The sequence below is a fragment of the Camellia sinensis genome, chromosome 3, assembly GCF_055761805.1.
Source record: "Camellia sinensis isolate YWXY chromosome 3, ASM5576180v1, whole genome shotgun sequence".
In the NCBI taxonomy this organism is placed as follows: Eukaryota; Viridiplantae; Streptophyta; class Magnoliopsida; order Ericales; family Theaceae; genus Camellia; species Camellia sinensis.
The window spans coordinates 95,028,730-95,055,239 of record NC_138963.1 but is presented as its reverse complement, the minus strand read 5'-3'; the positions used below and the strand labels follow the sequence as shown (position 1 = coordinate 95,055,239).

Sequence of the window (26,510 nt, the reverse complement as noted above, 5' to 3'; positions counted from 1 at the left end):
GGCTATGCACATGCTTTACTATATGGTTCTACAAGCTTCTTTTCATTTTTATGCTTTGTGGGAGTGTATGTGTCTACTCTGTACTTTAAAGATGTTTAAATTTTGAACATTTTATAGAGCATACGCACGCCTAAGAGCTAAGAGTGAATATCTGGAGAAAGAACAATGCTGAAAGGTTTTTACAAATTTTGCCTGTGGTAATTCTTGTCCGCTCATGCAACAGCTGCTGTGAGGCGATGCTATATATGTTTTGCAAGATAAGTACTAGTTGTTTGATAGATGATGCTTAAAGATTAAGGTTCCTTAAAAGAATTTCTATGTTGTTGGTAGCTTATTTTGGGCTAACCAAAGAAAATTAATATTTTGTTATGGCTGAACGATTAGTTCAACTGATGAGGAGACAGTTTACTAAGTTGTTGTAAAGATTTATTTGATGTGAAAATATTCTTAGCTTGCTAATGTCCTGGACTCGAAAACAAGTGATATCCACAAAAATAGGGTTTTACATACTGTAAACTTGGTAGAGAGAGAGAGAGAGAGAGAGAGAGAGAGACTGAATGAAGTGTATATTGATTGTGTTCAGTGATTCACAAGGAGAAGATCACTCTGTTTTATAGAGAAGAAAGTGTTGTACAGAGGATACGAAAAGCACCGAAAGCAGAAACAATAAGTAGACAACATCATTACTTTACATGTATACAATATATGCTAATGTATGATAGCTATATATTACACTAATAGCCCCCCGCAAACTCAAGGAGGGTAAGCATCAACCAGCTTGAGTTTGGAAATGAGATCACTGAAGTGACCAAGAGGATGAGCTTTTGTGAAAATATCAGCAGGTTGATCGACAGAAGCAATAGGGAGAAGAAGAACAGTGCCACGGGTAACTTGCTGGCAAATGAAATGACAATCAATCTTAATATGCTTGGTGCGATCATGGAAAACATTACTGTGAGCAATCTGAATGGCACTCTGATTGTCACAATAGAGAGAGGTAGCACCAGAAGAAGAAACACCCATATCAGCAAGGAGCCATCGAAGCTAGAGAAGTTCCTGAGTAATATCAGCAAGAGCGCGTATAGACCACCCGAACTTCCTCCGCGCGCCCCCCCTTTCGGAGAGGGCACGGATTGGGGTTCATAGCTACTACAGTTCAGACTCTTGTTATGGTTCTGTATCTAATCTCACAAAGTGTAATGTAAGACTGATAAATCACCAAAGAGTCCAAATCCGGCAAATCATTTTGGAAAATCAGATTTTAAATCAAATAATGCCAAAATTGGACTGCTTTGCCAGATTACAGAGTCGCCACCTAAATATTTTATTTTGAGAAATTTAGGAAACCCTGACTCGTGTCTAAAGCCACGTGTCCGTCATCACCAAAGTTGCCTCGACTCGGGAACTTGGGTACGAGGGGAGAAGGTCATGAAATGAGCACCACCGCTCGCCCGACCAAAGGATCAGCCTCTACTAATCATGATATGTTGTTTTGAAAACACATGTGTTCTTATTCCAGTTATTTAGCTAACTTACTACTTGATGCGCACAGCATACAAGTATAGACTAGAATGCCTGAATTGGAACAAAACAATTCAATGTTTGTCTTCGAAAATGGTTTCAATTTGCCACCCTCAAGTGGGCTTAGAAATGCGGATTTGCCACCAAACAAGGTGGGCTTAAAACATGATGATTTGCCACTTCAAGTGGGCTTAAAACTCACATTTTGATGAATTATTCCAATTCAAGTAATGAAGCCTTCATCCACAGGCATTCAAGTAGTTAATCACTTAAGCAAATAGCCTCATGGCAAGCATGCTATTATGGCAACACTCACACTCATGCAAGTATGCTAAAGCGTAAAACTTACAGAGTACTCCAAGCCAAAACAGAAAACTAGTTAGAAATAATGCATGATCCTAACTATACAAGATACCTAATGCAACACATGCAATAATGCAACTAAATAGGCTCGGTATCTAAAATGGCATATGAACGCAACAATTGATACACGTATTCAAATAGGTGTTGAAATACGATGCTGTTTGAATGATGCACCGAGCCCGGTGCATACAATACAAATGAATAATGCACGCATGCAAAGCATAAGGTATGCTAATTGAAATATGCCCTAAACTAACCATCAAAAGCTAATAAGTAAACGGTAGAAAGAAGTGGGGTTGGAAGACATGCACACACACACGCACGCTTATTACAATATTGTGCCCTCTCGCAGGAGGGTCCGAATGAATAAGCTAAGCTAATCTAAGCTGAGCTAAGCAACTAATCTAATTAATCTAATTAGATTAATTATTACAAACCAATAAAGAAATAACTAAACTAAGCTACTTAATTATTACAACACTCAATTAATTAACAAATTAATCAAATTACAAATTCATGCTAACTAACAAGAAAATGCATTAAACAATGTTGCCTCAGCTCTGTTGGACATTAGGAGATGCATGCCTCGGCTCCCGTCCTGAAAAGCTCTCCAAATGCTCTTTAGAGGCTCTGTCTGCAGGGTGTCCTTAAGAACTTGCTGCTGAATCTTATGAAATCAAAGCTGGGGTGTGCACTAGTGGCCTGCCGGCCATCTACCGGCCAAGGATGGGCCTCTGCCGGCCAACAATGAAAGGGTGCCGGCCATCAGTGTGGCACTGTCGGCCACTGGTGTGCTGTGACACAAGCTGCAACAGAGCACAAAATAGAGGAAAATTGAGGGTCTCTCAAGAACATGTATGTACTATGCCACTCCATATCACCTCAAAACATCAAGGGAGAGGCATCATTGGATCCAAAACCATCAATCAAGCATGCAATGCATGATGGCCAAATATCCAACTTGCACACATTTCAATAAATGCCATGCAAACAAGACTCTAAATCCACTACCTCATCACGGATAATCAAAGGCAATGGAGACAGAGGGAATTGGTTCACTTTCATCACTTTGAGTATGAAGTGGACTAATCCACCGTGTGTTCAACATAACGTCCGGTTGAACACAATGCGATGCAAACAACATGCTATGCAAACAACATGCTAATCTTGACATGTTAAGGTGGTATGCACAAGACTCTATCAAGTAAGCAATGCATGCAAGACATGTTAAGGGGCCAAGAGCACTAAAGCAAGTGAAGAACATTACACATGAGGCATGCACTATCAATCTCAAATGGTCAAATCAGCTATGGACAGACCTAAGATACTCCAAAACAGTGGCCAAAACACACTAAAACTTAGGCACAAAAAGCAAGAAATGCATGCTTATATGATGGCTCGCAAACAAGGCACAAAGCTTAACTTTCAAACACATTGAAAGAGTGATATATATGAGAGCATGACAGAGGTACAAGCACTGCAATCATATGCCAAATGATGACATATCATGCAAACAACACAAGTATAGCATGTTAGGGCCCTTAGAACTCAAAGCTAGTCAAGGGCTTTACACAAGAGGCATGCAATACATAGCCTAAACAATCAAACCAGCTCTGGATAGAGCTCAACCATGCCAAATCAAAGGCCAAAACATGCTGAAATGATAGCCCAAAAGCTTAGATGAACATGCATTCAAGTTGGCTTATGAGAAAGGCATAAGGCACATCTCTCAAAATGCATTGAAAGAGTAGATCATGTGAGAGTGTGACTACACTATACACACTGAAGTCATGTATGAAATGAGGTTAAGACATGCAAACACCACAAGTAAAGCATGCAAGAGGCTTTGAAACTCAAAGCTAGTCAAGGCATTCACACTACAACCATGCACTACAAGTCTCACATGGCCAAGACCACTCAAAATAGAGCTAAGGCATGCTAAAATAATGATAAAGACATGCTGAGATAGAGCTAACACAAGCTAGGATGATAGGCATATAGCATGAAGCAAGTTAGGCCAACAAGTAGGATTACACTTCAAGTATAAGATGCAAGCAACCAATGACCAAACCAAACAAAAATAGAGTTATGGAAGGTCCAAAAAGTCACAAAATCATGCTTGAGCTAAGTCACAAAAGAGTATAAAAGCATGCTCAAGTATGAGGCCAACAAGGCATGCAAGCAAGACAAAAGGAAAGGGGACCACCCCCTCCTATTTTGACCCTCAAAACCAACTTTTTACCATTGAAATTTCTCTGAATTTCAGTGGTTAAAAGTCCAAGCAAGGGGGGTTCAAAAGCTTAGAGTGTTGGCTCAAGAGGCTTAACAAGCCAAAGAGCAAAAGAGGGGGACCACCCCCCTAACCACACAAGGCTCAAACCAACATTTTAAAACCTTAAAAATAGAACTTTTTTGAGACTAAGATAGCTTCAAAGTTGCATACGAAGATGGCAAAACAATGAGCTAGAACAAAGCTTAAAAGAAGTAGTTTCTTACCCTTGTAGCACAGTAAGAAAACAGCAAGCAAACTACCAACTTCTGAGCCAAAATCAACTCCAAAGAGCTTCAACAAGGTCTCCAAGAACCTCAAGCCTAAGGTGAAGGTGTTTGGCTAGGTGTTTTAGTGCAAAAGTGAAGAGCAAGCACACTTTCAAGGCTAAAATGTAGAGAGAGAGGATTCTAGAGAGAGAGAGGGGAAAAATATCTCAACTCAAAACTTTCCACCTCTTGCATGCATATAGAAGACCTCTATATATAGGAGATACAAAGAGCCTTCAAACAAATCCAACCCTCCACGTGCAAGCAGATGGTCTATCCCACAAACAGCTGGCTCAAAAATATCTAAAATATATCTGTTGAAATAATGGTGGCCGGCCAGCCATCGGTGGTGGCCGGCAATGCCTCATTGATGGCCAGCAGGCCATCATTAACATCAATATGGAGAGACCAAAGCATGGTCCAAAAATGAGTCAAAATGGAAATAGGGTCTGGAAGGATCAAACCTGGAGCATTCCATCGCGAAAGTCGAGCGCTGAGCGAGCAATCAAACTTGTTGCTGGATGAACCTACAAGAACATCCAAGTCTTGAGGACGGTCAAAAATGGGGTGTCTACAATGCGGTATTCAGCTTCGGTACTAGAGCGGGCAGTGAGGGATTGTTTCTCGCTGAGCCAAGTAAGAAGAGAATCCCCTAAGAAGAAACAAAAACCCATGGTGGAACTTCGATCCATAGGGTCCCCAACCCAATCAGCATCAAAAAAGGCACACAGTTCAAGAGATGAGAAAGTAAAGTAGTGAAGGCCATGGAACAGAGTGCCTTTGAGGTAGCGAAGTACGCAGAGGAGAGTAGTATAATGTGGAGTGCGAGGAGCCAGCATGTACTGACTAACAAGGTGAACAGCATAGGCAATGTCAGGACGAGTCACAGTGAGATAGACAAGACTACCGACGAGCTGGCGATAAATAGTAGCATCAGAGAGAAGATCCCCATCGAAAGGAGTGAGACGAATCTGAGGATCAACTAGAGTAGAGGTAGTCATGCAATCTGTAAGACCAGCACAAGCCAGAAGATCGGATGCATATTTGGCCTGGGACAAATAGGAACCAATGGAATCATGGGAGATTTCAAGGCTTAAGAAGTAGTTAATAATACCTAGGTCCTTCATCTCAAACTGACGATGGAGAAAACATTTGAGGTGAAGAATACCAGCTGCATCATCAGCAGTGATAATCATATCATCCACATAAAGAAGAAGAAGAAGAAGAAGAAAAAGAAGAGTGGTGCCATGAGGCGTAGCCCGAACAAATAATGCAGAGTCATAGGAGCTAGAGGTGAACCCGAAGTCATGAATGGTAGAACTGAACTTAGCAAACCAAGCACGGGGGGCTTGCTTGAGACCATAGAGGGCACGCTGTAGTTTGCAAACCTTATGAGGGGGATAAGTAAACCCAGGTGGAGGTTACATGTAGACCTCCTCAAGAAGATTACCATTAAGGAAAGCATTTTTGACATCCATCTGAAAGAGCTCCCAGTGGCGAGCAGCAGCAACAGCAAGCAAACTGCGAACAGAGGTAAGTTGAGCAACAGGGGAGAAGGTCTCTTTATAATCAATGCCATATTCCAGGTTGCAACCCTTGGCAACAATACTAGCTTTGTAGCGCTCAATAGAGCCATCAGAATGAGTCTTGATTTTGTAGACCTATTTATAGCCAATTGCAGTCTTGCCAGGAGGAAGATCAACAACATCCCAAGTATGTGTTTTGTCCAAAGCCTGGAGTTCATCAGTCATAGCTTGCTTCCAAAAAGGATTAGTACAGGCCTCACGATAAGAGGTAGGCTCATATGTAGAAAGGCAGCAGACCCAACAATATAATCACGAAGATGAATAGGTGGTTAAGTTACCCGGTGCGGCCGACTCGCGGGAGGATCGGTAGGAGGAAGAGTTGGTGAAGAAGGAGGAGACGGACTAGAAGGTACAATGAGAGGTGAACCATCAAGGAGAACAGTCTGGACAGGATCAGGGAGCAACAAGGGCGTCTTGATGAAGGAGGAACCTGTATCAAAGTTATTAGAGAAGAGATCTATGGAAGGATTAGTAAATATGACGGGAGTGGAGAGTGCAAGTAAGTGAAAGGAGGAGAGGGAGGAAAACATTTTGTGCTCCCAGAAGACGACATGGCGGGAGAGACGAAGACGCTTAGAGAGAGGATCCCAATAGCGAAAGCCTTTATATTCAATCCCATATCTAAGAAAGCAGCAAAGATGATAACGAGGTTCAAGCTTGGTGTGTTTATGTGATTGAAGCAAAACAAAGCAGGCATAGCCAAAAACCCGAAGATTGGTGTAGGGAGGGGGAGTGCCATGTAGACGTTCAAAGGGAGTTTGATGATGGATGATAGGGGTAGGAACACAATTGATAGTGTACACAATAATAAGGGCAGCCTCCCCCCAAAAGTTTTCAGGGCAGGAAGAAGAAAGAATGAGAGCGCGGGTAGTGTCAAGATTATGCCGATGTTTCCATTCAGCACGCCCATTTTCTTGGGACGTGCCAGCATAGGAACGATGAGGCTGAGTACCATGACTTTGAAGAAAGGAAAGGAAATCGATATCCCGATATTCCATAGCATTGTTAGAGCGAAAAATTTTAATGGTTTTTGAAAATTTGGTGTGGACCATTTTGGCAAAGCTATAATAAAGATTTTTAAGTTCAGACCGAGTTTTCATGAGAAAAAGCTAAGTAAATCATGAATAATCATCAATAAAAGCAACAAAATAATGGGATCTCCCCATGGTAGTAGTAAGGGATGGGCCCCAAATATCCGAATATGTGAGATCAAAAAGAGCATGGGAAACAGAAGTACTTTTATTGAATGATAAAGTAGGTTGTTTTACAAGTTGGCAGGGTATACAATCAAAGGTATCTGGAAGTACATGACCCAATTGACTACTAGAAACCAAAGATTTTAAGCGACTAACAGAAATATGTCCTAAGCAACAATGCCAAAATGAAAAGAAGACAAAGAGGAAGCAGAAGCAGGGGCAGCAATCTGTGGGGAGCCAGGAACATGAATTTGAATGAGTTCATAGAGACGTCCATGCTTACGGCCGATCCCAATAGTCTGTCCCATTTGAAGGTCTTGCAGAAAACAACCGTTAGTAGAAAATATGACGGTTAGACCAAGCTCACATAATTGACTAATGGAGATAAGGTTTAAGGTTAGAGCAGGGATATGATAAACTTGACGTAAAGATAACTGAGATGTGGCAACAATATCGACCTGACTAACAAACATAAGAGAGCCATCAGCAGTATGAATGGAGGGAAGATAAGTAGAGGGAGAGATGAAAGAGAATATAGTAGAGCTGGAAGTCATATGATTACAACAGGTGGAGTCAAAATACCAAGAAAAATTACCTAGAGTCACAGACAAAGCAGTAGGACGAGGTGTACCAGAGGTGGAGAGAAGCTGTTTGAACATGGCCTCAACGTTAGTTTGAGAAAAAATAGGGGCAGACGGAGCAGGAGACTCAGAGAAATCCTCAGATGCAGCAGCAGCAGCAGTAGTGCAATTAAACTGTCGATGAGAGCTCCCCCTAGAAGAACCACCACGAGAGGAGTGGCTAGTGAAAGATGACCGGGATGGATTGCGAAAACAATCCTGTTGTAGATGACCAGGACCAAGTTTGTTGCAATAGCAGCAGGATCGGACAGGGCAATGAACCAGAAGATGAGTAGAAGGAAGGCCCCGATTCTGACAATAGATGCAAGTAGTGGTTCGTTGGGTCGGTGAGGGTCGTAACTGAGGAGTGACAAGAACAGAGTCCACATGATGAGTCTGGAGAGTACCAAGACGAGTCTCCTTAGATAATAGCTCAGAAATAGCCTGTTCAAGAGTGGGCAATGGAAGGCAATGAAGAAGAGAGGCACGCACGGGCTCAAAAGAGGGAGTGAGAGCCATGAGAAAGTGAACTAACCGCTACGGATTAGGATTGGTAGTGAATAAAACAGCATCTTCAAGGTGAGGCCATGTCGATTCTGAGAAAGCAAGTTGGTCCCAAACAGAATACATTTGAGAAAGAAAGTCATTAATAGACTAACTGGATTCTTGGCGCATGCGGTGAAGTTGACTCTGAAGTTGTTACTGATGGGCAAGACTGATAGTCTGGTATCGATCTCTCAAAAAATCCCAAATGGATTTAGCAGGATTGGGAATAGAGTCAAGTTAAAAACGGCCAAACTGAAGACTAATAGAGGGAACAGAGGTATTCTGAAGCCAAGTAATGATCTGGTAGTTCTTACTGTCCCAATCTTCGAGTCGGTCTTCATATGTGGCCGTTTGCTCAGCGTTCACTTTCACCAGTTTGGTCACATCCCCGGTGATAATACGCCAAAGTTTTCATCCTTTGAGAAAGGAAGACATGGCTTGGGCCCACAATACATAATTGGAACCATTAAGAAGAATTGAAATTGGATGGGAAACATCATGGCGATCCATAATAAAAGTGTAGTTGGGGGTAAATAAAGAGGAACAGACCTGTAGGAGCAAATTTAGGTAAAACAAAGTGTCCCAGTGCATCCGGAAGGTTGAAAATAGCTGGAAAATGGGGTTTCTATGCAGAGATGACGTCAGCAGAGGAGAAATGATGTCAGCGGCACACAATAGCAGGCTGGAGTGCGGCGCACTGTAACAGGAATGGCGTGCGGCGCACCGTAGCAGAACGGCACATGCGCGGCACACAGAAGCAGAATGGCGCACGCGGGTGTACAATAGCGAACGGGGCACAAGAGCAAAATGGCACACGCGGGCGCAAAATAGCAAATCGGCGCACGCTAGGCGCACAGTAGCAGGCACGGCGCACACAAGCGCAGGGTTGACGTCAGATGCTGACTTAAGCAAGCAATGAAGGGCACATGAGGGTGCGTGTGAGAGTGGCGGTGGAAGTTGAGACATGCCAAACACAAAGGTGGCGCGTGATGGCAATTCTAGTGACGGGAGTTGGACCGTTGAAATCGTGAGGTGATTCCGAAGAGGTTACTGTAGTGCCACTGTGTACGGGACTAAGCACCAAAAATAAAAAATCCCAGAAGTATAGAACTTCGCTCTGATACCATGTAAACTTGGTAGAGAGAGAGACTGAATGAAGTGTATATTGATTATGTTCAGTGATTCACATGGAGAAGATCACTCACTTTTATAGAGAGGAAAGTGTTGTACAGAGGATGCGAAAAGCACCGAAAGCAAAAACAATAAGTAGACAACATCATTACTTTACATTTGCTTTACTTTACATGTATATAATATATGCTAATGTATGACAGCTATATATTACACTAACACATACTACCTCTCCTAGTTCTAGCCCTCAACATGAGCTTTGTGTGCCGGGAACAATTTTTCTTAGATGAAGAAGTGAGTTGGCAGATCAATTTGCAAAATGTGGGTTGTCAAAGGTGACAGATACCTTTATTGTTATATACTTCTTTTGAGTGTCTCATTTATAGTTGAACAAAGGTACTAGATAGAGGGTTTTTTTTTTACTTTTTTTTTATTATTTTTTTATGGATAAATTATACAAATAGTCCATGTAGTTTACACGATGTGTCAATTTGGTCCATATAGTTTCAATTTGCTCGATTTTGCCCCTTAATTTAACGGATTGTGTCATTTTAGTCCAATAAATAACGGTTGTTAAGTTAATTTAACGGAAACTCAAACAATGTGTCAATTTGATCCCTGTATTTTCCACAATGTATCAATTTGGTCCCTATCAAAATCGAGAAAATTATAACAGTAGGGACCAGATTGACACATCGTGTAAAGTATAGGGACCAAATTGACACATTGTTTGACCTTCTGTTAAATTAACTTAACAACTATTATTTATTGGACTAAAATAACAAAATCCGTTAAATTAAGGGGCAAAATCGAGCAAATTGAAACTACAGTGACCAAATTGACACATCGTGTAAACTACAGGGACTATTTGCATAATTTACCCTTTTTTATTTTATAATTTAAATACTTGTTCTTAACTTAAGTGCCCTTTTCTTTTCTTTTCTTTACTTTCCTTTTTTTTATTTAATTCCCTTGCAGCTGGCTTTTGCAAAAATTTGTGTTATTTTGTTCATCCATTTTTTCTTTTCTTAACTTTGCAAATGCAGAATTTGAATTGTTACCCAAAATACAACCTAAGAAAAGGAGTGAATTAGGTTTTTACAATTAAAAATTAATAATACCTTAATAAAAATTATGACTAGCACAATAGATAAATATAGTTAATGAAATAAAAATAATTAAAACAAGTGTTCTAACAACTATGTTAGTTAATAATTTTAGCACAGTGAAAATGTGAAATATAGCTACAGCAATTTAAATAAAATAAAGAGATAAGGGAAAGAGAAGTAAACAAATTTATAGTAGTTCGGCTTCAACTCGGCCTATGTCAACTCCTCAAGCTTCATTTGAGATTTTCCACTATGCTCTAGCTTCACGGGGGTGCTAGCAAACTCTTTACAAATAGAGCAATCCTCCACAGATTTTACACAGACTTTCTAAGTCAAGAACACTGATTGTACTACACTCTTACAAGATTGAAAAGAATGTGTTTTTGCTTTCACAAAGAATTATCTCTCAAAGATAGATATATAAAATGAAGCTTTGATTTTTCTATAAATCTCACACAGGAAAGATAAGCTTAATGCTATAAGGCTAAGTGTATAATTTCTGAGAGATGATGTAAACAAAAATTCAAGAACACTTCTTAGAGAATTTTTCAGAGAATAGATGTGAGTAATTATAGATCAAAGAATATTTTCTATTTTTTTTTTTTTTTTTTGTAACTTGTTTACATTAGAAGTTTTGATATATATAATGAAACTTATAGCTGTTTATAACCGTTATATTCATTTGAATTTATAATCGTTTATAGCCGTTATATTCATTTGAATTTATAGCCGTTGTATTCCATCATTACTAATTTGAATATCTTCTACTCCATCATTACTAGTTTGAATATCTTCCATTTGAACCTTTTGAACTTTTGAACTGCTATTGTACTGGGCTGTTTGAACCTCTGTTTGGGCTATTTGAACTCCTGATTTAATCAAATATTAAATGCATTCTAACAACATTTAGGATAAAGGTTTAGGTGAAAAATAATGGGACAAAATAAATTTTGATTCTATTTTTCTCTTTCAAATAAATTAAAAACATAATTAAATAAATCATCAAAATAAATTTTGGATTTTATTTTTCTTTTTCAAATAAATTAAAATATAATTAAATAAATCATCAAAATAAATTTTGGATTCTATTTTTCTCTTTCAAATAAATTAAAACATAATTAAATAAATGATCAAAATAAATAAGTCTAACAATCTCTCCCTTTTTTATGATAGTACACAATGATATTTTGATCTGATTTGGGAGTAAGAAAGGCTCCCCCTCAAGTCATACTCCTTAAATTTATTTCTAAATACATAGGTTAGCACATGTGTAATAAATAAGCTTTAATCAATAACATGATATAAGATTAAGATATCAAACTATAAATACATAACATCAGATTAGTTTGAAAATAATACCATAATACATAGCATCATATAATTTCTCCCTCTATGACATTATCAAAAGGAAATCATAGGTCAAAATCTAGAGGAGGAGGAGGAAAACAATAGGGATAAATGGCATTTATACAATGCAAAAACATATATATACAGATATGCATACACATACAACTCTCTTGCGTCTCTCTTTTTCCTTCGATAAACGCGTTTGACACTCAGCCTCACTTTTGTGTCATTGGCCGACAAAAGCAAGCCTCGATTTGTGCTCGCCTCAACTCCCTCTCTCTCCTTGTCTTCTTTTCTTTTGCCTTCTTCTTAATCACACACTCTTCCATTTTCTTCTTCACCATTCTCTTCTGTCTCTTCTTTACCACTCTCTTCTGTTTATTCTTCCTCATCGAGAGACAAAAAAACAAACTGAACGGAGGAGGCCAAACCTCAGTCTATTCGCTTCTATTTCTCTGCAACTCATTTCTTTGACACCTCTCACCTCTAATCCATGGCTTCCTCATCTCGTCCCATCACTCTGTTTTCGGACCTGAACAATCCCATAAGCTCCGCTGGACTGAGTGCCCCTACTCCTACTCTTCCTGTCATTCCTCTGCCTAACCTTCCTATGATGTCGATTGAGCAAATCATGGCTGCTCAATCGGACATAGAAGCCAATCACTACACACTGCAGTCCTGTATGGAGACGGTGACTGCGGTCACCAAATTGGCTCACCGACTGCAAAATAGGACAACTGAGGTACACCAGGTCAACGCCCAACTCTCTCTGCTCTAGCGCATGTACAAGGATGCGCGAGCAGAGATTTGCGCGATGAAGGCGGAGAACAAAGAGTTGAAACGGAAAGCCACCGTCATGGCCCGATTTGGAGCACCTTCGTACTTTGCTTTTGAGGACTAGCAGGGAGTCAACCCTTTCGGTGGTCCTGTAAGCATTGAGGCAGGACCTTCAAAGGTTGATGACAAAAAAAGGAAGAGCTTGGCGGTAGAGCCGAGTAAGGGAAGTCGGCGCATGGCCGTCATCGGAGAAGAAAAAAGAAAAAGATCCCTCTCTTTCGTTTATTTTCTCTTTTTTTTTTTTTGAGTTTGTTATTGTCGTTCTTTTTTTTTTTTTGTATATATGCTGGGTTTGTTTTCTTTTTCTTTTTCTTTTTCTTTATGTAAATATTTGTATTTTGATTTGTTTTGGTTTTTATGTTTAAGTACCGAAAAATGAAATTAAAAAGCAAAAAAAAATAAGAAAATTAAGTCCAAACAAAAAATAATAATGAAAATAAAATAAATTAAGCCTAATAGCAAAATAAAAAAATAAAATAAATTAAAATAAAATAATACCAGCAGAAATTAAACTTAATGGGATGTTGGTGTTGCTGGAATGGTAATGCAAAAAAAATACCATGAGGGTTTAAAAAAAATCAATATATGCAAAGTTAATTTTTCCTCAAGATGCAGAACCCAAAAAAAATTACACAGTTGAGAATGACAAACTGTTAAGGAGAATAAATGCATGAAGGATTTGAGAGCATTCAACTAATATAAATGCTTCCATATCAATATAGCAATACACATATATCATTTTAACAAAAATTCAAGTTTCACAGTCATAACAAAACTTTTTAAGTAGAAATCGACATTCCAAGCTCGCCACGAATAAAATTGAAGAGATCCTCGCTTAGGGGTTTTGTGAAAATATCCGCCAATTGCTTGTCGGTGTTTACAAATTTAAGTACAATATCCCCTTTTTGAACATGATCTCTTAAAAAATGATGTCGAATTTCAATATGTTTTTTTCGTGAGTATTGAACCGGATTTTTGCTTAAATTGATGGGACTAGTATTATCACAATGTAGCATCAAGTTTAGATAAATGCCATGGGTGCAATAAGGAGAAGTTTCAAAGGTTAAGAATCAGACACACATGCTGTTGGAGCAAGATAATATGGCAACAATGAATCAATGAGCTTATCCATTATGAAGAATTCATGTTATTTCAATCTATTTTCAAGCAAGAGCCAAAGAGATACCAAATTGTTAAAAGTATATATGAAACAATTGAGCATGATATAACAATCGATTTGAGTATGATCTAACAATTAATTTCTAGCAATAGCGTACAGATTTTACACAAGATAGTTAAAAAAAATATGTGAGGTGCAAGCTCATAAGTGTGATATCAAAAATAGAATAGAATCTGAGGGGATTTTTTTTTTAAAAATAATCTAGTTTAAATTATTCCCCTTGTTTCATTTGGCAAAATCAATAGGAGATATGATAAATGAAAGCTCATAACTGAAATGTTCTCCTCAATAATATCAAACATGATGCCAAATATTACCAATAAGGATGCCAAAATGATACCAACATGCAATCTACCAAGGATACCAATATACAATCTAGAAGATTTAATAATCATAGCTCAAGCATTATGTAGAATACCAAAAATTGCTCATAATAGGTTAAACTCAATATAATCTCATGGCGCTAATGTAATTCCAAAAAATGAAGCATGTTCAAGATATAGCAATCTATATGCCAAGAAAAATCATGAATTTCAATATATAGCACACATAAGCATGATTCTTAGGCAAGTGCATCATCAAAGAGTATACATTGCAAATCATATGAAGCATAATCAATCTTTTTCATATCAAAGTAATAACAGTATTAGCTCAAAGGATATAAGATAGAATTTTTTCCTCAAAAGCTTAAGAGACTGTAGGAGGCATACCATTGATTCATGAGTTAGAAGCTTTTCAATCTTCAATTTTCTTTCATGAGGAGTTCATCTCAAAAGGGTTTAACAAGTATGTTAGCAAAATGATTTCTCCCCCTAAGTTGGTGTTACCCTATTCTAATATGATTTTGTGTAAATATAGCATTCATAGAACAATCACTATTACTCAATAAAAATACAACACAAATAACTTCTTATCACAAACTTAAAAGGTGAAAAATAATTCAATGATCAAACAAGAGTTTGGAATGCTATTTTTTAGAATTTTCAAGTTGTAGCATATAGTATAATATGCATAAGAAAATAGTGTTATACTCTTTGCTTTCTTAAAAAATGATGCAATAATCTTATTTAATCACTTAACATTATTAAGAGGCATTTTCATCAATTCAATCCACATACTCAAGTGTGATAAAATATTTTACTTAATATGGAATACAACATGAATGTTATAAACAATTAATTCAACAATTTATCAATCAAAAGCATTTCATGAGATGTATGCCAATATAATCCATATTCAAAAGATATTCAATATGATAGATGCAATATCTCTACAAACGTATGATACTTCTTTTCATTTAGACACTGTTGATAGATCATAATCAAGGAATTTTACAACTCATTCAAATATTCCAATGTAAAGCGTATAAGCATGAAATTTTCATATTGAGCATATTCTTGCGATCACAAATGTAGAATTCAAAATATAGATAGTATACATCTCAAAAATATGCTATGACATCAAAAGTGATTCTACAAAGATATGACTCAAAAAGGAATTAATATATTAATATGAAGTCATATATAAGATGTGAAAAGTATGCTCACAAAAAAAATTTATCACTTCTTAGCTCTTTTTACATGATATAAAATGTTAATGAATACATGAATCATTCATATTCTAATAGACATTCATCAAAATAATATAATTCTCATTTTTGAGTTCAATGAATGTTTGAAAGAAATTAGCAGAACATGACTTAGCAAACTTAGTACAATTAGGTTACATGAAAGCAATGATTAGACACAACCTATTGTACACAAATCACACCTTAAAGAATATAGAACTTTAAACTTAAAGGTGTGTTAGGAGTTATACCTTCATTTACCTGTTTTGTTCATCGTGGTGATTTTCATTTCATCATTCTTCTTCTTGTAGGAGCTGATTTTGTTCTTTAAATTGAACACTCTTGTTGTGCATTTCCTCTCGAAGTCCTTGGTGTTCTTTGGATTCCACCTACAAAATATCTTGATTTCTTTCTTGGTACCCATACTTTCTTGGGTCCATGGGGATTAGTCTCAAGAACATTTAATCTCATAAAAGGTGTAGGAGGATCAAAACCAATGCCTACTTTGTCAAAAACACATCTTTTATTTCCAAGAAGCTTGTTGAGGTTTTCTTTTCCTTTTACAAAATTTTCAAGAGTTTTGTTTAAATCCTCAACATTGTTCTTCAAAATATTTTTCTCATTGGCAATAGACGTAAAGTCATTTTTCAAAGTAGCATTTTTCATTTTTAAAATACCCGCATCATTTGAAAGAGAAGTAACTAATTTCTTTAATTTAAAATTCTTAACACAAACATTTCTAAATATGTCATGTAATTCATTGAAAGCACTTTCAAGTTCTACATAATTAGAATTTACTTCATCTTGAGTGGATTCTTCTTCTCCAAGAGCCATAAGACACAAGTTGGCTACTCCATCATTTTCTCCCCAAATGGCTTCCTTTTTGCTGTCATCCATCATTGAAAGTTCATGAGCCATGAGTGAACCTAGGAGTTCTTCAATGCCTAATTTTGTTAGGTCTTTTGCTTCTTGGATAGCTGTAACCTTAGCTTCTCATTCATTTGGCAAAGACCTAAGTATTTTTCTTACAAACTCACCATTAGTATAAGATTTACCAAGAAATTTTAGAGTATTAATAATATTGGTAAATTTATAAAACATCTCAGAAATAGATTCAAATGATTCCATAGTAAAGAGTTCATAATCATGAATTAGCATGTCAATCCGAGACTCTTTTATTTTGCTAGTTCCTTGATAGTCATTTCAAATTTATCCCAAATCTCTTTAGTAGTAATACACCCAGAAATTCTATTGTACTCATTTGCATCTAGTCCACACACAAGAATAAGATTGGCTTTAGCATTAGCTTGAAGGAGTTTATAATCACGCTCATCAAATTCATCCTCAAGTTTAGGCACATTAATATGGTCTACTACCTTGATAGGGATTTTAGGACCTTTAGTGATAATAAGCCACAAAGCATAATTGGTAGCTTGAAGATACAAAGTCATTTTTTCTTTTCAATGAATGTAATTACTACCATCAAAGAGAGGTGGCCTATTGCTAGCTTGTCCTACAGCAGAGTAAGTAGAATACATGGTTGCTATGAATCAAAAACTCAAGATTGTTAAATCTAAACAAGAGCCCCAAGCTCTGATACTAATTGTTACCCAAAAGACAACCTAAGGGAGGGGGTGAATTAGGTTTTTACAATTAAAAATTAATAATACCCTAATAAAAATTATGACTAGCACAATAGATAAATACAATTAATGAAATAAAAATAATTAAAACAAGTGTTCTAACAACTATGTCAGTTAATGATTTTAGCACAGTGAAAATGTGAAATATAGCTACAGCAATTTAAATAAAATAAAAAGATAAGGGAGAGAGAAGCAAACAAATTTATAGTGGTTTGCATTCAACTCGGCCTACGTCCACTCCTCAAGTTTCACTTGAGATTTTCCACTATACTCTAAGTTCATGGGGGTGCTAGCAACCTCTTTACAAATGGAGCAATCCTCCACGAATTTTGCACAGACTTTCTAAGTCAAGAACACTGAGTGTACTACACACTTACAATATTGAAAAGAATGTGTTTTTACTTTCACAGAAAGCTACAAGAATTATCTCTCAAAGATAGATATATAAAATGAAGTTTTAATTTTTTTATAAATCTCACGCAGGAAAGATAAGCTTAATGCTATAAGGTATAGTGTATAATTTCTGAGAGAGGATGTAAACAAAAATTCAAGACCACTTCTCAGAGAATTTTTCAGAGAATAGATGTGAGTGATTATAGATCAAAGAATATTTTCTGTTTTTTTTTTTTTTTTTGTAACTTGTTTACATTAAAGGTTTTGGTATATATAATGAAATTTATAGCTGTTTATAGCCGTTGTATTCATTTGAATTTATAGTCGTTTATAGCCGTTGTATTCATTTGAATTTATAGCCGTTGTACTCCATATTACTAATTTGAATATCTTCTACTCCATCATTACTAGTTTGAATATCTTTCACTTGAACCTTTTGAACTGCTGTTGTGCTGGGTTGTTTGAGCCTCTGTTTTGGGCTATTTGAACTCCTGATTTAATCAAATATTAAATACATTCTAACAACATTTAGGATAAAGGTTTAGGTGAGAAATAATGAGACAAAATAAATTTTGATTCTATTTTTCTCTTTCAAATAAATTAAAACATAATTAAATAAATCATCAAAATAAATTTTGGATTTAAAACATAATTAAATAAATCATCAAAATAAATTTTAGATTCTATTTTTCTTTTTCAAATAAATTAAAATATAATTAAATAAATCATCAAAATAAATTTTGTATTCTATTTTTTTCTTTCAAATAATTTAAAATATAATTAAATAAATTATCAAAATAAATGAGTCTACCATGAATAATTCACACAAAATCTGTAACCTTTTAATGGCATCTGTTTTATGTCATAGATAGCACTTCGGAATTACTTTTCACATTTAAACCTGCAGTTTAATGTCTGTCTTTGTTAGGATTTTGACATTTAAAATTGGAGCTCTTTGGTAGTTGGCATCGTATCTCTTCTTTGCAGGTTGCACACGATGCCTTTGGAGGGGAACGGATCGTCGGTCGCCCTTCCCTGTCGCCTTTTCCTGTCGCCCCCAAAACGACGTCGTTTTGGGGGCGAATTTTCAAAAAAAAAAAAACGCAGAAGAGGGAGGAAGGAGAGGAAGAGGGAGGGAGGAGGGAGGAGGAGGAGGAGGGGAAGGGCCGGACTGGAGGGGGCCATAAATACAGGGGAGGAGGAGGAGGAGGAGGAGGTGGAGACGGGTCGGAGGTGGAGGTGACGGCGGTCGCAGGTGCTGCGACGAGGTGGAGCTGCTGCGACGGCTGCAACGGCGGCTGCGACGGCGGCGAGGGACGAGGACGGCGAGCTCGCAGCCTCTTCCTCCTCCTCCTCCCTCCTCCCTCCTTCCTCCCTCTCCCTCTTCCTCTCCTTCCTCCCTCTTCTCTGCGTTTTTTTTTTTTGAAAATTTGGCCCCAAAACGACGTCGTTTTGGGGGCGACAGGGGAAGGCGACGGGTGATCCGGATTCGCCTTTGGAGTCACGGACAACAAACTATTTCTACTGTCAGGTTTTGTGAACAAGTTTTTGGAGTTTGTCTCAAACAGAAATCACAATTTTTCATGATCCATTTGTTTCGGAAGAAAATGTTTTTTGGAAAATATTTTTCTCATTTTCTAGCATTTGATACAACATGAAAAATGAGTTGATTTAAGCACAAAAATAAATAAATAAATAAACAACGTTTTTGAAAAATGTTTCTGAACTAGAGTGGTAATGCTATCTAGCCTATCACCACACAACCACCACCTCCATCACTGCTGCCACCAGCACCACCTGGTTACCACTACTGCCACCCCACCACCGCAACAACCACACCAACACTACCACTACCACAAACCACTAGCACATCATTTTCGAGTTCGCAACCAACACAAGAAATTATTTTTCATGGAAACAAAAAGAGCAAAAAACATTGGTACCATCAACTTTGCACCATTTTTTTTCCATGATGAATATAATGAACCTTCCGTGTAACATAGTCAACAAATACCGAAGGATGTGCATGTAATTTGTCTACTTGGATGTTCAATTCTACCGGTTTTGTCTAAACAATTCACGAGGTGAAATCAATTAATGCTTGCAAGAAGTTTATAGCTTTAAAAGCGATATGCACACGGGGCATTACACCGTACATTATAGATTGAATATGCACATATAAGTAGAGTGATGTTCAAATTCTTTAAGATGGTGCTTAGCAGTTGTATAGTGCGGAAGAGAGTCGTGGGGTGAGGCGGGCCTCCACTGGAGTTGCTTTTGGAGCAGTCATCCCCGGACTTTCAGTCATATTAACCTCCAAGTCTGAGACCCTTCCCAATTCGAAGCCATGAAGTAGCCTAGCCAATGTTAAGTGCATGACCTGTAGTGCGAATGAGATCCCAGGGCATATCCTCCTGCCAGATCCAAATGGTATAAATTCAAAATGGTGACCCTTGACATCCAAATCTATCTGATCCACAAGGAACCTCTCGGGTTGAAAATCTAAGGGGTTGGACCAAATGTTTGGGTCACGGTGCAACTTCCAGAGGTTAACTAACAGGCGTGTGCCAGCGGGGATGTGGAAGCCAGCCACGGTGCAGTCTTCCATGGCTTCACGTGGCACTGACAATGGCAGCGTAGGGTATAGCCGCAATGTTTCCTTAACAATGGCTTGTAAGTATACAAGATTTTTTATATCAGATTCATCCACTTGGCGGTTCTTGCCCACGTGGATGTGCAACTCATCTTGGGCTTTCTTTAATACGTGACGGTTGTTCAGTAGTAAGGAGATCGCCCACGTCAGAGCGACTCCTGTCGTATCATTCCCACCTAAAATCATACTCTGCAAACAAACATCACATAAATTCTTGGTGATGATTTGGTTAGAATTCACATAATGTACTAGCAGTGTTCATGTAGTCATAAGAACTAGTACCAGTAGTTGTTAAACTGATCATCCTCTTGTCACAACTTTTAATCAATGATGGACCTAGAGAGGGGCAAGATAGGGTGACACATGGGGATCGAACTATAAAGTTCAACAATTTGGAAAAAATATAAGAAAAAAAAATAGTTTCTCGCAACTTGTGTCGATAGAATATTTTACAATTGCTATCTTTTGTAACTCAACTCAAATATAAGAGAACATGTTTGTTTATATATGTTTTTCATTTTATTTTTCAGGGTTTATGTTGGTAGAAATTGATGCTATAGTCTATATATATAAATATATTTCAAAATTTTTGTTAGTAGATATATGTTCGGCCCCATATATTAGAATCTAGTTCCTTCCTTGCTTGTAATCACCTACATATTGTGACTGAAACCGACACAATTTATAGAATTTTGCTGATAAACTTCATTCTCTGATAACTTTTCGGTTACTTTTTCTGGCTTTTAACTTTTTTCAAAACTGTTGGTGAGTTCATTCATGTTATTCAATCAACAGGGAATTCTAGGGGCATACCAAGCAAGTGGCCTTGATGACAGTATCGGTGTCATGGCCATGGGAAAGCTGACTCTCCTCCATGGCAGATATCAGGACATCGATGAAGTCTCGCTCCCCCTCATCGATGCTTCCAGCAACTCTCTTTTGCCGGTGTTCCTCCACCCAGCTTCCAAGCACATCATCCACCTCTCTTGCAGATCTCTTCATTTTGCCCCTATATCCGTTCAGCACATCAAACCAACCAAGAAATGGAATTGCATCAGAAATCAAAAGCAAGCCCATTAGATGCGTAAGATCTCCCAAAGCCTTCTGGAATCTCCTCAACTCCTCCTTGCTGCTTCTACTGTTGTCAGCATACCGGTAATTCCTATTAACAATTCTTAGCATTATTTTCATTACCAAGTCCTCAAACTTCTCCTTCATTTCCACCAACACCGGTTTCCTACTCCCTTTCCCTACCCACTGCTCATATACCTCTTTCATGAAAAAATTGACTTCTGAGTCCCAGACATGCTTAAGAATCTCAAGTCTATGGCTTGATAGGAGCTCAATCATGGCTAGCTTGCGTAAATCGCGCCAGTATGGTCCATAAGGAGCGAAGCCAAGCACGGCGTGGTCATAGGCCATGAGCTTTAGAGCTAAAGATTTTGGTCGGGTTGAGAAGATTTTATCATTTGTGGTGAAACACTCTTTTGCAACTTCCCAGCTACTAACCACAAGAGCTTGCTTAATGCCTAGACGGATAGAGAAGGCCGGTCCATAGTTATCGGCCATGGCGCCCAACGTTCGATGCAGTAGCTTGTTTGCCCCGAGAAGACGGAGGTGACCGATGAGAGGCCACGCTCCGGCTGGCTCTGGAGGTGTTCTGTCTCTCTTCTTGTGGAGCTTGGATTTGGCCATAATCATATTGAGACAAACAACAATGAAAACAAGTCCAAGAACCGTGAGAGCTTGAAGCTGAAGGTAAGACTCCATGCTTCACAGTTCAACAAGAGATCATTCAAAACCTTATTCTTGCACTAGTGTTTTATATAATTTATTGATTGTACCACACCTGTTGTCAGTGTCTGGATGTTTATTTACCGGTTTGTGGACAAGTTCAAGAACCCGTTTGTGGCGACACAACAATAGCGGTAAAATTTTTCCAAACAACATGATAATATGAACCGTACACAAACTTAATGGATTAGGATTGACATAGCCTGGTACCACAAATATTAAGTTAATGTCGAACTTGTTATGAAGTTCATATGAATAGTCCGTTTAACAAAGAATTTGTTACCTATTTTACTGTTGTTTCTACTAAGGATTGTCATAATAATTTTGAATCTCTTATGTAACTAAATTTAACTATTTAAAAAAAATGTGTGAAATAAGATTTTAAGGTTAATATTGATTTTTCTTTTGTTTTAAATTTAAGATGATGTATTTTTTTACTACTATTTTATAGGCAATCTAGTAAAAAAAAATATAATAATAGGATGGAATTTTTGTTAATTAGGAAAATAGAATTAAGTTAGAATAAATGTTTTATGAATTTTTTCATTTGTTTGAGATTAGTTGCATGCAATTTAACTTGTAGAGAAAAAAAATAAATTTTTTGGTATTTTTTAACCAATGGTAAAACTTTATAATATGACAGGTGAAAATGACACAAATCGGATACCGACCAAAAATATTATGATACAATAACATTAAATTTTGTTTATATTGGGTTATATGGAGAATTCAGGATTAAAGTTGATGTTATGAGTTTTAAAAACAGAGTTGAGAGAAAGATTCGGCTCATTTTGATTTCTATATTCATAGTGAAATTCGTTTGTCATTTGATGTTCATAGATGTAGATTATTATCAAATCACGTAATCTTATATATTTATATTTAGGATTATGTTTCTCTTATATTCACATCTTAACATAATAAATTTTGTGTTCGTGGTGTCCATCACATGTTCTATTTCGATGATCTGAACCGTTCACCTTTTGAAATTTATTGAGTAGAATATTCATGCAAAAAATAAAAATGATCGGGTATTGGTAGCTATATGTTTAATTCAATTTTGTATTACAAAAAATATATAGTTATTTTTAAAATTATATTTGTCGTCTATTTTTAAAAAAATAAATAAATATGATTCAATTATATAATTATCAATATTCAATTATCTTGATTTTTGTATAAATATTCTATTAAATGAGTCTAAAAAATTAAACGATTTAAATAATCAAAATTATTTTTAAAATAACTTTATCAACCCCAACCGTTTCTTTCAAATTGAGATGATTTTATTTTATTTTATTTGTTTTTAGCAATCGTTGCCTTTTGGCGTGACAAAGACTGGCAGCCAGACAACAGAAAGAAAGAAAAATAAAATTCACCTCTGGCAGGGAAGTCTTAGAAGGTGATAAGTGTCAAACTCTGCGCGTGATCGTGAAGAAAAAGAGGAAAGTGCCAAACATAATGAAAACATCCTCTCTGTGCTGTGTTGAATTCTAGTGTTGATTGATTGTTTCTTGAATAAAGAGGAAAGTGCCAATCATATTGTTTCTTGAATTCTAGTGCCAAGCTCCCACTTTAGTTGCTTTTGTCATCCTGAGTTTGGTAATATATTATTTTAATAATTTTTTAATTTTTTATAAAAAATATATAAAAAAATAAATAAAAAAGTCATATAATAACTTATTATAATTTTTTAATTAAAATATATAATTGAGAAAAGACATCTAAAACTTGATTGTTTCTTTCTCCCACTTAAATTCAGTTGCTTTTATCATCACTGAAATAACGATGGACTGCTTATAATTTATTTATTTATTTATTTATTTGGTTTGACTACTTGTAATTTATATACTTTAAGAGTTTTTATCAGATTATTTAGTATAATTTTTATTTAATTTATTAAGTAAAAATAATTTAAATAAATTTAAAAAACTAATTTTTTAAAACTAGATAAGGAATGTTTGTACTTTTGATTTTTACTTTTAAATTTTAATTTTTAACTTATAATAAATTGCACAAAATAAGACCAATGAAGAGAACAAGGAAAAACTTGTTGGAAAAATGGTTTAATATAGGCTTATTTTGGCCCATCTTTGAGCCCAAAATTGAATGGGCCCCAAATGTCTTTTGGGATAGGTCCGAAAAGGTGACGTGTTCCTTCCCGCGTGACAAGTCACACGGTGAAGACGGTACGTCAAAAATATTTTTGAGTGAATAGAAAGTTAACGTCGTTTTCGGGTTCGTGGATTTAAACATTTAAGTTTTAAATGTAGGTTTCCTTGTGAGGCTTGTCCCACATTGAAACTTTACGAGATTTTTGTTGAGTATATAAACTCTAGCCTACAACACTTGAGTTGGGCCCCAAGGGACACCCAAAGTTTGTAAAAATGAGAAATTATAGACAACGTGAACCTTAGCCCAAACCACCACACACGCGCGCTGCCGTCAGTCTGACCGTGCCAAGCGCATGTGTGGGGTGTGGGTCGGGTTAGTTCTAATATTAATTTTTTAAACAAAAATTCTTTTGAATTTATTTCAAAATTATTGCGGAAATTTAATTCCAAATTTGAATTTGAAATTCAAAAACATTTTGTTCATAATATTGTGTCTCTTTCAGATAAATTCCACAACTATTAAAACAATTCAAATACGTCTTATCTGTTGAACCCGAACAGGTTTAATTTCGAACAGATTCAAACCGCTGGGCAGTTATCTGTCTAGAAAACTGCCAACAGATATGTAGTAGTTTAAAACCGAATCCGTTTGTTTTGAGTAGTGCACCTTTTCAGTTTGAATTCATACCTTTTAAGGTTTGAATTCATACATGTTTGGCCCTATAAATACATACCATATTTCAGCATTTTACCAATCCGAAAATCAATCAGAAAAATATTGTTCTTCCTGTCCAGATTTTATTTGTTTACATTATTCTTCATATTAGTTATTTAGAGAAATAATCAGAGAGTTATAGAACACAATGTTTTAGTTTGCCGTATAAATTTCTATGTAGTGCTACTACAAATTTGTGAAGATCATTGTATTCTGGGAGATAGACGCCACTCAACCATAAGAACCATAGCGGGCGAATTTGTCTTAAGGACAGAGTGTCACACACTCGACTTGGTCTATTATTTTTCATTTGGTTCGACAAAATAAATTCTGTAAGTTTATTATTTTATTTTGTTTGAATTAGTTTCAATTTATTTTGTTTACACAGAAGATTGGTCCAACAAAACTTGCGCATAAGATTTTTGGTTTCAGTTTTCAAAATTCACTTTTCATAAAATTCTACTTTTTCATTTTTCGTATTTTTTGTTTTCACTAATTTTTTTAATATTTAGGCACACATAAAATAAATACGATTAAAAAATATAATATTTTAAAAAAAAACTTTAAAAAATTCATTAAATACCAAAAATAATAAAAAATAAAAATTCAGTACATTTTTCACAGTTTTGTGTATTTATTAATTTTTTAAAATATTTTTTCACAAATATGTTACTATTTAGTTACATCTATGTAAGGTACGTCTAAAAAAAAAAATTACTTAAAATTTTTAAAATATTCACTAAAAATAAAAACAATAAAAACTAAATTTTCATAAAATTAAAACCAAAACACACTTATAATTCTTGGTTCACCGCAAGACAAAATTGCTCGAAAATCATACACGTCACGCCACATCATTAAGCTCAATCATCATCAAGTTTTAAATATTATAAATCTACCCCTATAAATTGAAAAAAAAAAATTATAAAAAAGATATAAAAATATTAGGAAAAAATATATTTGTGTAGAATCTTATAAACACTAATTACATATATTTTTAATTAGAGCTCTTAAAGCTGGAATAAAAAAATAATTTAAATTATATTTCTAAATTAAAAAGTAAGTTAAGTAGATTAAACTCACTTTTGGATATTACTTTTGGACAGTCTATAATATATTATAATAAGAGAATTACTAGTATTACAGAAAAAATATCCTTAGAAAAAGCAAGTGTAGATTACCAACAAAAGTTTTTACAGGACTTAATATTAAATTAAATCCGCATCTTAAATTGGTATAAGAGTTTGGTTTCTTGGCTTACCAATAACATTTGCATGAATATTAAATATAGTGACGAAGCAGAATCTGATAACTTAAATAATAGTACTTCTTTACAAATAATACTTTAATTAGGCTATTAAAAGAAGTTAGCGAAAGTCTTAGAAATAATCAATTATAAATATTAAATGAAATTAGACATTTAATACAAGACCCAGAAAAACAAGTAACTATTTTAGGCGAAAAATAAAAATATTTAGATTTGTATCCTTACCCGTATAAAGGAACAAATCTAGAAAAACCATTTAAATTAGTTTAACCTGATAAAAAAAAAAAAATAATGGAGTTGTACGAGGGGGAAATATTCTTAGCTCTCCGTACTTTCTTGTGTCCAAGCTTCACTTCACTCCGAATAACCTGAGACCACAACGACGGTGAG

The 26,510-nt window shown here is 36.0% G+C and overlaps 1 protein-coding gene and 1 long non-coding RNA gene across 2 annotated transcripts; one reads left to right on the top strand and one right to left on the bottom strand.

The window, feature by feature from the left end:
• Positions 1-19,513: 19,513 nt before the first annotated feature.
• On the bottom strand, positions 19,514-23,391 carry LOC114257353 (cytochrome P450 CYP82D47-like). Its single transcript, XM_082920410.1, has 2 exons — positions 21,044-23,391; positions 19,514-20,419 (listed from the first exon to the last, which is right to left on the bottom strand). The coding sequence occupies exons 1-2, from the start codon at positions 21,998-22,000 to the stop codon at positions 19,793-19,795; spliced, it is 1,584 nt and encodes a 527-aa protein (XP_082776536.1). The 5' UTR covers positions 22,001-23,391; the 3' UTR covers positions 19,514-19,792.
• Positions 20,553-23,578, top strand: LOC114257354 (uncharacterized). Its single transcript, XR_003627592.2, has 3 exons — positions 20,553-21,385; positions 21,569-21,988; positions 23,335-23,578. It is a non-coding gene; the product is annotated as an uncharacterized LOC114257354 (long non-coding RNA).
• The last annotated feature ends 2,932 nt before the right edge of the window (positions 23,579-26,510 follow it).